Source organism: Erinaceus europaeus, chromosome 6, assembly GCF_950295315.1.
Source record: "Erinaceus europaeus chromosome 6, mEriEur2.1, whole genome shotgun sequence".
Classification (NCBI taxonomy): Eukaryota; Metazoa; Chordata; class Mammalia; order Eulipotyphla; family Erinaceidae; genus Erinaceus; species Erinaceus europaeus.
Genome location: NC_080167.1, coordinates 7,397,089 through 7,409,233, shown reverse-complemented (window position 1 = coordinate 7,409,233; position 12,145 = coordinate 7,397,089). Strand labels below are relative to the sequence as shown.

Genomic DNA, 12,145 nt, shown 5'->3' with positions numbered 1-12,145 from the left:
TTTATAAACCGGGAGATTTCCTCTGGAATCTAGACACTTCTGTTGGAGAGGCAGATGCTCTGAAAGGCCAGATCTGCTCTCTCACAAGAGACCCAAGGCCGATCTGAGAAGCAGCCAGCCGTGCTCTCATCAGAAAGCTTCTCTGGTTTGCCACATCCCCCACCAGTCATTAAAATTATTGTAAAAGTAAAAAATAAATTGGATCGTCTGATAATTTATCACAACTATTGATTTGTCAGAAAAGCCATGGTGTGTTTTTCTCATGTGTTCCTATGCAAAAATGCATCGTGACTTTTACGACAACTTGATACCATCATAACATGTTTAAATAAAAAGATTGGGTAGAAAATTCAAGGGAAGGAGAGAAAACCTTCCTCTGAAACTGCCTCTCCACCAACAGGTCCCCGTCCTACAGCCCATCGCCTGTCAAGAAAAAGAAGAAGAAAGGGTCCAAGAAACAGAAGAGACGCAGGTAGCATCTCTCTTCTGCAAGCAGCGGTGACTAGGAGTGTGGGGGCCGGGGGGAGGCGGGGGGACAGTGGGTAACCCCAAAGGCCACTAGGAAGTTTGACCTCTTGCTGATGGGGAAATCTCAGCAATGTGTCTGATACAGTGTAGAACCCCAGCTGCATGACTCGGGAGGTGGTGCTGGGCCCTCAAGCACGAAGTCTCAAGTTTAATTCCTAGTGTTGCATGTACTAGAGGCCCATGAGTGCTCACTGAGACCAGGAGAGGGTCATTGCTTATAAGGGGGTGGGGGTGGGGCCTCAGGGATGAGTCAGGCCCCCCGGGGAGGGGCCAGGACCAAGGAGCAGAGAGCTGAGGGAACCCGAGAAGGACATGAGGTCCCCTCGTCCATGTAGGGGACTGCGATGTCCCCCTTCCCATTTTGCAGAGTGCAGGCCCAGTCACAGACGCTCCGTCTAACTCCTCACTCTGTTGCCCAGTGCCAACCTCCCTGCTCCTTCCAGCCATGTCCTGGCAGGTGGGTGCCTGCTGTAAACATGGCTGCCAGGCGTGGCCACCCAATGACAAGCAGCCAAGGGCTATTATGGGCCTGGCTCCAGAAGACACCCACTCGGCACCCGCATCCACACACACACACGCACACGCACACACTCACATTTGCACAGAGGTTCGTGTAAGAAGCTGCAGGGATGGACACCAGAGGCCGGGAACCTCTGACTCTGGGGCCTGGTGGATGTGTCATGGGGGGACAGTTTGCAATGTTAACATCAGTCTTTCCAGTTCTTCCCTAAAAGCAGCTTTGTCTCCCCTGAGCTGGTTTTCCCACTGGTGGCCAGCAATGCTATCTGTCTACTTTTATTTATTTGTATATATTTCTGTACATGGGACCTTCCATGGTGCCTGGGCCAGTGTTTTTATTTCAAATTGGAAGTGTCAGAGAAAAATGGAGAGAGACGCATAGAAAGAGGAAGAGTAAAGAGAGAGAAAGATACCACAGCACTGCTCCACCATTGTGGAGCTTCCCCCAGTGTTGTGGTGTTCCCATATGGTGCTGGGGCTCAAATATGGGACATCCTGCATTGTAAGGCACATGGTTGACCAGGTTAGCTATCTCCAAGCCCCTGATAGTTTGTTTATTTATTTTGAAGTGAGGAGGTGGCAAATTATTGGGATTGGATTTTTTTCTTCCATTGATTAACAAGACTTTGGGGACTTAAAAAATTACAGGGGCCAGACAGTGGTACACCCAGTTATGCACACACATTACTACTGCTCAAGGTTCTGGGTTCGAGCCCCCACTCCCCATCTGTAGAAAGGACGCTTCACAAATGGTGAAGCAGGTCTGCAGGTGCCTGTATTTCTCTTTTCCTTTCTACCTCCCCCTCCTCTCTCAATTAGTCTCTGCCCTATCCAATAATAATAATAATAAAAAGGAAAAAAATGACTGCCCAGAGCTGTGGACTTGTAAGGCTGGCACTGAGTCCCAGTAATAATGCTGGTGGCAGGAAAAAAAACCAAAAACAAAACCACTTTTCGCATCTCTATGTTGAATATCTGTTATGATTTATGAGTCATGAGTGAGGCTGCTGGGCTGAAGAGACAGGCCAGAACCCTGGCTCTGTCCCTGATTGGTCACATTCCCCTGAGGAAGCAATCCTCAAAGCACATGGAGGTCTGTGCTATAGTGAGGCAACGCTCCAGAGCTCCCCAGGTTTTGAGGGAGCATACAGGAAACACTAGCCAGCAGGAAGGTGACCAGAGGAGATAATGGCATCTGGGTGGAGCTCCCAGGTCTGACACAGGCAGAGCTGTGTGTCCAGGGGCAGCTTAACTGACTTCTCTGTCAGGCAACTGTGATAACACCTCACAGGGCTGGGGCAGGAGAATGAGATGGTGTGTGAGGGAGAGAATCAGCTAACTGGCTGAAGCAGTGGAGACTAGCACAATGTGAGCTCAGTCCAGACACCCAGACAAGGCAGTCGTCCATGCTGAGGTTGACTGGGAAATCTGGCCCCTTGTAGAGTGTGAGTTACTCCATTCTGAAAACTTGCCCTTGTGAATGCTTGGGAGTGAATTTATTAGTAAGCTGTCAAGAAAATATTAAGATCACTTCCAAACATTCACAGGGACATTTTTTCAAAAAGGAGTGCCTGTGCTCTACACAAAATGGAGTAACTTGTGCTCTACAGAAAATGGAGTGACTTATGCTCTACACAAAATGGAATAACTCGCACTCTATACAAAATGGAGTAACTTATGCTCTATACAAAACAGATAACATATGTTCTACACAAAATGGAGTAATTCATGCTCTACACAAAACAGAGTAACTTATGCTCTATACAAAATGGAGTAACTTATGCTCTATACAAAATGGAGTAACTTATGCTTTACACAGAGCAGAGTAATGTATGTTCTACAAAATGGAGTAACTTATGCTCTATACAAAATGGAGTAACTTATGCTCTACACAAAATGGAGTAACTCATACTGTGCACTCAAAGGAGTAACTTACGCTCTACACAAAATGGAGTAACTTATGCTTTACACAGAGCAGAGTAATGTATGTTCTACAAAATGGAGTAACTCATGCTCTACACAAAATAAGAGTACCTTATGCTCAGATCCTTAGTGAGAAGGCATGGTCTGAGGCATGAGGAGTGAGGGAGAGGGTGACTTGAGATGGACAGTCACTCCAGGAGTTCAGCCTACATGAACTATCTTGCAAAGGAACAGTTCCCATACTAAACCCGAAGTTGGGGGACAAAAAGACACCCATTGGCGACTCCACCTAGTTCCTGCTCACCTTGTCTCTCTAAATAATCAAGCAGAGTCCAGACCTAGTATAGAATTTGTTGTAACAGAGGAGGCTGTTTTGAGGAGGCTGGGAGGTGTCACTGTCCCCAGAATCCAGCTCTCTGTGCTCCCTCCTCTGCTGAGTAAGAGCAGACTGACTCCCCTTGGCCCTCTTCAAGGCTGGGAGGCTGATCCAAGATGCTCCTGCCTCCTGAACAGCAAGGAAACTTTGCAAAGTGGGTGCAACCAAAGTTGACTTTCAGTGGCAGTAGGCAGCAGATCAGTTTGACTCCAAGACCACAGCTAGAGAGAAGGAAAGGAGAAGACAGGCGGGGTGGCCAGGCAAAGGACAGAGGACCTTCCCGGGCAGCCCCTCATGCACCCCTTTCCTGGACTGGCTTGCTCACAGTTCTGGGCGAGGACAGAAGCAGGGCAGGCTTTGACCTTGAAGCTGCACAGGCAAGACCAAGCCTCCCTTATGTGCTTCCACTCCTGGACATCCCAGAGAGGGTTGGGTGTCCTGACCTCAGCACAGTGCACCCCAAGAAAGAGCTTCACACTCACCTGCATTTATTTCCTCCCCTCCCCTCTCTCCTCCCCCCTTCCTTCTCCCACCCCTTGTTGCTCCTCTCTGCCTTCCTCCCCCTCTCTGTCTCTATCCTTCTTCTCTCCCTCCCTCTCACTCTTCCCTTTTATTTGCAAAGGTCGTTCTCCAAGAAGAGAAGGCACAGGTAAGGATCTTGGCATCTCTGGGTGTTGGGTTATGGTTCCTCCCCACCCCCAAACTCACCCCCAGTGACCAGGCAGTCTGGTGTCCTTGAGACAGGTCTCTGTGTCCTCTCCATTTTCCTGAGCCTACGGTTCCCCCCGAATAAAGGCTCAGGATGGATTCCCATTCAGTCTCTGGCTTTCATCAGCTGTCTCTGTAGCCTTGTTCCATCAGTGCCCCTTCTCCTCCCCTCCCCCAACAGGCTTGGACACCTTGGTTCCCCACCCGTGGGAATCTTCCGGAGCCCTGGCCAAGAGACAGTGCCCAACCAGTAGCAGATATGCCGTCTGACCCTCTGGGTCCCTGTGACAGCTCTGTACAGAGGATTCTGCCTCCATTTTACTGATAGAGAAACTGAGGCTCAGGCAGGAGCCGTGATAGGTCTGTTGGGAGGTGACAGAGCCCAGATGCAAACCCAAATCTGACAGAGTGGGCGGGGATGCCTGACAGTGATTTAAAAATATGTTATTTATTCTCTTTATTTATTTATTGGATAGAGACAGCCAGAAACTGAGAAGGAAGGGGGTGATAGAGAAGGAGAGAGACAGAGAGACACCTGCAGCCCTGCTTCACCACTTGCATAGCTTTCCTCCTGCAGGTGGGGACCAGGGACTCAGAACTGGGTCCTTGAGCATTGTAACATGTGCGCTCAAGCAGGGGCACCACCACCCAGCCCCCCTGGCAGTGTCTTCTTAAATGACCATGGCCACGTCAGGAGCCGCTGGCAGGGAGAGGAGCCCTTGTGCTCACTTGGTGAGCCAGCAGGTGTGAGTCTGCAGAGTTCTCCTCCCACCTCCTCTGCTGGCCAGGCTAAGCTCAGGGTGTATTTTCAGGGCTGCAGAGCTAGCTCACCAGTTAAGATGTGTGCCCTGCTGTGCCCATGATCCAGGTTCAAGTCTCAGTACCACATGGGAGTGTCAAGGGCCCAGAGGAAGCTTTAGTGCTGTGAAGCCTCTCCCTATCTCTGCCCATGAATGGAAAAGCAGTCCCAGAGCAGTGCAATTACACAGGTGTCCAAAAAAAAAAAAAAAAAAAGAAGAAGAAGAAGGGAAAAAGTGTAAGGAGGGAGGTGAGACTAACCCTCCTGTCTCAGGATCTGCACCGGTAGCACCCTTAGTGGCCTTCTGGGAGCACGGTGTCACTCCAGCTTCAAGAACCAAACTGTGCTCCCACTCTGATGCCTGTCTGTCCATTCTCCCCAGTTCTATTATTTAAAAAAAAGGAATAAAACAAAGCAGATGTGCATCTTCTCTGGTCACAGGTTTCCAGTTCCAGAATTGGCAACCCCTCATGAAACTTCAGCTGACGGTCCGCCTGGTCATTTCCATTCTCCGGTCATAAGTGGATCAGGAAGGAGGAGTTTTGGGGGCCAGTAATGAGGGTCCACCTCTTAGCTCATCTCTGGGGGTCCTGGATAGGTTTCTCAGCCCCCACCTAAGACTCGACTTTTTTTAAAATTTTTTTATAAAATGGAAATACAAGACCATAGGAAAAGAGGGGTACATTTCCACATAATGCCCAACCCCAGAGCTCCATATCGAGTCCCTTCCCTTGATAGCTTCCCTACCTTTATCCCTCTGGGAGCATGGACCCAAGACCATTATGGGGTACAGAAGATGGGAGGTCTGACTTCTGTAATTGCTTCCCCACTGAACATGGGCATTGGCAGGTCAATCTATACTCCCAGCCTGTCTCTCTCTTTCCCTAATGGGGCAGGGGTCTGGGGAGGCGGGGCTCCCAGACACATTGGTGGGTCATCTTCCCCGGGAAGTCAGGTTGGAATCATGGTAGCATATAAAGCAGGAAAAAAAAATTAAATAGTCAGGAACCTAAAGGCAAGAATATTGCAGATGATATTTGGGGTCCCCATTTTGGAAAAAGCTAGTAGGTCTATTTTAGGTATATTCAAAGGGACCCATGACTTTACTAGTTTTTGCCTGAACCTGACAGCTAACATGTGGGTGGACCCGAGGTATTATCTGGGAAGATGATTAGAACTCAATTTTGTAAAAAATATTTTCTTGTTTAAAATTTTTTATATTAGCTTTATTTATTTATTGGATAGAGACAGCCAGAAATTGAGAGGGGAAGGTAAGATACAGAGGGAGAGAGACAGAGACACCTGCAGCCCTGCTTCACCATTCATGAAGCTTTCCCCCTGCAGATGGGGACCAGGGACTCGAACCTGGGTCCTTTGGCACTTTAACATGTGTGCTCAACCAGGTGTGCTACCATCTGGCTTCTAGGACTCAATTTTTACAGCTACTGATCAAGGGCTTATTCAGCTGTGCCTCTACCCATCAGCACTGGGGATATAGAACGAGAGGGTTGACACAAAGCTGTGAGCTGCCTGTCTGCCCTGAAACAGACCCTCAGGATACTATCAGGTGGTCCTCATAGACCACCCATTGCTGCCAATTTCATGAGACTCCAGGGCTGCCGTCAGCCTGGGCCACATTCTATGCTCAGCCTACATACGTGGGACTGTGTCTCTAGCTGGACCTGCTGGAGAGAAGCCCAGCAGCCCTTGTCCAGTTCTGGAAGCTGACCCAGCTCTGTCCCAGGATGCCTGGGCCAAGGGGCCCCTGTGTGTCAGCCAGAATGACTCTCGATGAGAAAGACAGAGTGAGGAGAGAGGGAGGAAGTCCTCACTCCACCGTCCATGCAGTTCTGCTCGTTTTGTCTTGGTACCTCTGGTGTGGCGCCAGCAATGCAACCCAGAGCCTCGCCCCTGCTGGGCAGGCATTCTCCCCTCTCTGCCCCTCACCCCCACCCCTGGCTCAGCATCTCGCTAGCAATCTTGCCCCTGTGAAGTGCTGGTTGGTTGCATGTTTCCAGAGGGGCTGTTGGCATTTACCTCGTACATTTGCGACTTTGGTTAAGTGGCCGTTTCTTGTTTAGTTCCTCTAGCCCCAAAAGCAAACGGAAGGAAGAGAAGAGACACAAAAAACAGTAAGTAGAGACCATCTAGAAGATTCTCTGCAGTGGAGGGAGGTGGGGACCTGGCATCTTAACAGCCAGAGCTTGAGACCTTCCAGACCAGGCACCAGAGGACCAAGGGGGCAAGGAGCAGGGAAGGCGGGACTCCTGGGTTTGCCTGTGCACTGGGTGTGCATGTGTGCCCCGCCCCCTGCACCCGTCCTTCGTGACTTCTGCCTGCGCTGGGTGTGTGCTTGTGTGTGCTGTGTGTGTGTGTGATGTGCACATTGCCAGTGTCCGTGGCTGTTTCCACCTGCAGACAATGAATGCACTGGGGGGGGGGGAACACGCGTGCGTGTCATATGAATGCATCACGCAGGTTCGTGCTTTCTTGAGCAGGAACTTGACCAAGTGTCCACAGGTGTCTCTGAGTATGAATTCTTCGCACCCTGCGTGTGCACTGCTTGTTCCTCTGTGTGCATTGTGTGTACCTTGGGGGCGGGATGGGTCTTACCTGTGTACGTTTGTGTGTTTTGTGTGTGCACTGGTGGGTGGTGGGTGAGGAGGTTGAGCTTATGTGTGCACGTGTGTGTGCGTGTGTGTGCATGTGCGTCCCAGCTGCTGAGGTGCGTGCACGTGTGTGCGTGCACGTGCATGTGTGCGCACGTGCGTCACAGCTGCTGGGGTGCAAGCACAAGTGTGCGTGCGTGTCCCAGCCGCTGGAGTGCATGCGCGTGCATGTGTGCGTGCTTGTGTGTGCATGTGTGCGCGTGCACAGCACGGAGGAAGCCCCCTCACTGGTTTCGGGGCCGGCTGGTTCACGGTTTATAGCTGGTAGTAGAAATTCAAATCAGCCGGCACTGCCTGCGGAGTTCAGTTCCCAGCCAAATTAAAAGTAAATCTGGTTACAGCCCACCTACTTTCTACCCTGCAAATGTTAGTGCCTGTGTTTTCCAATCAACTAATATTTTAGCTCCCGCCAAGAAGCTTCTCAAGTGAGGATGAAAGGCAGTAGGATGAAAGGCAGTCAGTCTGCAGCTGGGAAGGGGCGGAGAGGGGGGGGAGGGAGACTGGGGTCGGGGTGGTGGGGGGGATCTAGCTGCCTCAAAGGGTCTTTCCACCAAGGTCAGTGCAAAAGAGAACAATTGGACCTGGGGGATGTTCCAGGAGGAAGCAGCTGGGTTTCACATTAGCTCAGGAAGAGCCACCTCAGCTGGCTCATCCAGGGACTGCAGTGCCACAGAGCCAAGACCTGTGACCCCTCCCTCCAACAGGCCCCCACCCCAGAGTGCTGGGTAGAAGCTCCCTGAGATGGGAACCCTCTACCACAGGCTGCCTCCTGGTGCCAAGAGCTGCAAGCACCTGGAAATCGCTGAGCTGACCAATTCTAAGACAGGGGTGGGGAGAGCAGAAAAAGCAGGATCCCCTCAGAGGGGGCATTGATGCTGGGCTGAGTGACTCCAAAAATCAGTCTCCTTTACACCAGCTGCCCTCCAGGAGACCCCAACATAGATAGAATCACCTTAAACTCCCCCTGATTCCCTGGCTCACCCCCAGAACCATTGACGCTCTCTCCTCTGCATGTCCTCTGCCATGCAGAGGAGAGAGCATCTGCTCTTGATGCCTCTGAGCCACTACGATGACGTGCAGGGAAGTGAGCCGGCCTGTAATCACGCCATCACTGGTGGGAGCAGTGGTCACATTTGGTGTTTTGTTTTTCTTTTGGGTGTTATAGAAATAACTCTGAACATGAGCTCTGAACATGGGGTTTTGGCTCCGTGTTAAGAGCCCAGACTAAATTTTCCAGGTCTGAGATTACAAATTGGCAGCCCGGAGGCCTAATTTATACTGCAAATGTGTTTGCTTTGCCCTTCAAATCATGTCTTCCTTTTTAAGTGAACTTCCATCTAAGAGAAATCTTTGACACACACACATACACACACACACACACACACACACACACACATACACACACACATTTCTTCATTCCCTTGAAAAGCAAAACACCAAGCTTCTGGGAGCCGCACCACTCCTCCCTCTGACCCGAGTCCTTCCCTTGGTGCTTTCTGAGACCTTGTCATATCCCAGGTCCCCATAGGCTGGTGACACTGTCTGAAGTTGAGGCTCGGTTTTTGGGTGAGGGAGACATGACATTCCCATCAGATCTGCTCTGAGCAGCATGGGAGGCTCCTGTCTCCTAGGCTGCCTCCTCCTGGGGACCCTTTTTCTCTCTCTCTCTCTCTTCTATCCAGTGTAGATAGTTAAAGACCTAGCACATGCAGATTGAAAGCAGGGAGACACGGGTGGGTTTGACTTTGGGTGGGGGGGAGCAGTGGTGCCGGGAAGCAAGTGAGTGTCACCCACCACAGTCTCTCTGCCTCTTCCTCTGACTTGCTCCTTCTCCTCCTCCCAAGGTCTAGAGGTCGGCCCCGGAAGTCCCACCGCCACAGCCACCACCACCGCTGTCCCTCCAGGTCCCAGAGCTCTGAATCCCGCTCCTCCAGCTGGGAAAGCAGGTGAGCCCTCTGCCCCAGACAGGTCCCTGTGCCCTTCACAGGTGTGGGGGACACTCCCAGCACAGGGGACTCCCTGGCTGGCACTCCACAGCTGTCATGGCTTCTTCCCCAGGGACAACGGGACCCATTGCCTCTTAAGTACTAACTGTTCCATGCTGACACACAGCACCCTGCCTTTGTCCCCTTCATGGGCCTCTCCAGAATCTTGGGAAGCAGTTTGTCTTATCACCCCACCTTGTACAAAGAAGGAAACTGAGGGCCAGAGAGGTTAAGGGACTTTCAAGTTCATGAGTGGCAGGATTCACCTTGAATCTGAGGAGTAAATGGTTGCTAGGAGCTCAGAGAGGCTAGGCAACTGAGGGTAGGTGACACAGCACCAAGCTACACATTCTGAGGGCCGGCCAACTCAGGTTTCTGCTGACCTGGGCCCTGACCGGGCTGATATGTGGATTGATTCCATGTGAGCAGGGGGAGAGAATTCTACCAAGATGAAGAGGAGGAGGAGAAAGAGAAGGAGGAGGAGAAAGAGAAAGAGGAGGAGGAAGGGGAGAAAAAGGAGGAAGAGGAGGAAGAGGAGAAAGAGGAGGAGGAAGAGGAGAAAGAGAAAAAGGAGGAAGAAGAGAAGGAGGAGGAAGAGGAGAAAGGAGGCGGAGGAGAAAGAGAAGGAGGAATGAGCAGTTTGTGGAGGGGGAATGTGAGTGAAAGGTCTGGTTGGCTCCCAGATGCCAGAGGCTCCTCTTTCTCATGTATCTCGCCCCTTGGCACGTTGTCCACACCATCTGGGATCTGCACAGGGCTGCAGTGACTGGCAGAGCTGGGCAGCCGCTCAAGGCAAGTGACCAGCCTGAGTCCTCTGCGTCCAGCCCAGGGAGGTTGCAGCCAAGACCCAGGAGGAGCAGGTGCCTCAGCATCTCCCTCTCCGCCACCCACCTCCAGCAAGCTTGGAGCAGCATGAGAACTGGCCCTAAGGACTCAGTTTTGGTAGAAAAGTAAATCAAGGGGCCAAAAGGGTCGTTTCCAAAGAAAGAAACAAAAGCATCAGCTCATCCAGGGAAGGAAACACTGCCCCTGCCCTGCCCTGCCTCTGCCCTGCCCCTGCCCCTGCCCCTGCCCTGCCTCTGTCCTGCCCTGCCTCTGCCCTGCCTCCGCCCTGACCCTGCCCTGCCCCTCTGCCCTGCCCCTGCCCTGCCCCTCACCCTACCATGCTCTGCCCCTTGCCCTGCCCCTGCCTCTGCCCTGCCCTGCCCTGCCCCTGCCATGTCCCTGCCATGCCCATGCCCTGCCCTGCTCTACCCTGCCCTTCCCTGCCCCTGCCATGCCCTGCCCTTCCCTGCCCCTGTCATGCCCTTCCCTGCCCTGCCCCTGCCCTGCTCTGCCCTGCCCTGCCCTGGCCCTGCCCTGCCCTGGCCCTGCCCTGCCCTGCCCTGCCCTGCCCTGCCCTGCCCTGCCCTTCCCTGCTCCTGCCTCTGCCCTGCCCCTGCCCTGCCCTGCCCTGCCTCTCACCAGCTGTGTGACCTCCAGCCAGTTCTTCAATGTCTCTGAGCCTCAGCTGCCCCACCTGCAAAATGGGGACATCATATCCATCCTGTCTATCATTTGACTTTGTAGGGAAGACTGGGGAAGCCCCATAAGAAATGCATCTATGTGCTTTGAAAAAATCCATCAGTTGCTCTTTAACTTTCATCTGGATTTTTGCTACTGTGACGCTGAGTTAATGGGCCGCTTTGCAGGGGCCAATGTGCCCTTTCTAAAAGCTCAGAGATTCATTGGGATTCCAGTGTAGAAGGGCAGATGGATCTTCTGAAGCTTGCCAAAGACATCTTTGTCATTACTGTCAGCCTTTTTTGTCCAAAAAAACATTGGGTGATTATCAATGGGATGTTTCTGTTTCCCAGATGGTAAGGTCACATCCACAGAGACACTCAACTCAGAGGCCCATTATGACTGCAGACACGTGGAAGCAAAGATGAGTACACACAGACAGACACACTGTGTCACACATTACAGACAGACAGACAATCACACAGGAGGAAGACTAAATCAGGGTGGAGACCTCTGTCTTCAGAGCTGCACCCACATACTTGAAAAAAACATGAGGCACATGAAGAAACATTTGTCCAAAGAGAAAATGAAAAAATGAACAAAAGTGCATGGATGGATGGATGGATGGGTGTGTGGATGGGTACAGGCTGATGAATGGGTGGGTGGAAAGACAGGAGCAGGTACAGATGCATTCGCAGGTGGGTGAATGAATGGGTGCATACATACATGCTAGGTGTGTGAGCTGAAGGGTGGCTGGCTAGGTGCATGGACAAAGGCATGATGAAAGGACGCATGGATGGATGGGCTGGTGGATGGGTGCAGGGAGAATGAGGATAGGCATGAATTGGGTGGATAAGTGAGAGGATGGAAGAAAGGAAGGATGGACAGACAGATGGACAGATGAATGCCTAGACAGATCCATGGATGGATGGATGGATGCATGGATGGATGCATGGATGGATGGATGGATGGATGGATGGATGGATGGATGGATGGATGGATGGACAGGTGAATGCATAGAAAGGTGGATGGATGGATGGATGGATGGATGGATGGATGGATGGATGATGGGCATATGCTGATAGATGGGTGGGTGGACAGATGGAAGCATATATAGATGCATTCATGAACGAGT

At 51.7% G+C, this 12,145-nt stretch overlaps 1 protein-coding gene across 2 annotated transcripts in view; it reads left to right on the top strand.

Moving 5' to 3' along the window:
* SRRM4 (serine/arginine repetitive matrix 4) overlaps positions 1 to 12,145 on the top strand; it is a 168,173-nt gene that overhangs the window by 129,014 nt on the left and 27,014 nt on the right. For both annotated transcript variants that reach the window (XM_060193008.1, XM_007529319.3), the window contains exons 4-7: positions 401 to 472; positions 3,969 to 3,995; positions 6,935 to 6,985; positions 9,367 to 9,468. In XM_060193008.1, the coding sequence (XP_060048991.1) occupies positions 401 to 472; positions 3,969 to 3,995; positions 6,935 to 6,985; positions 9,367 to 9,468 (252 nt within the window). The remainder of the gene's footprint in view (positions 1 to 400; positions 473 to 3,968; positions 3,996 to 6,934; positions 6,986 to 9,366; positions 9,469 to 12,145) is intronic.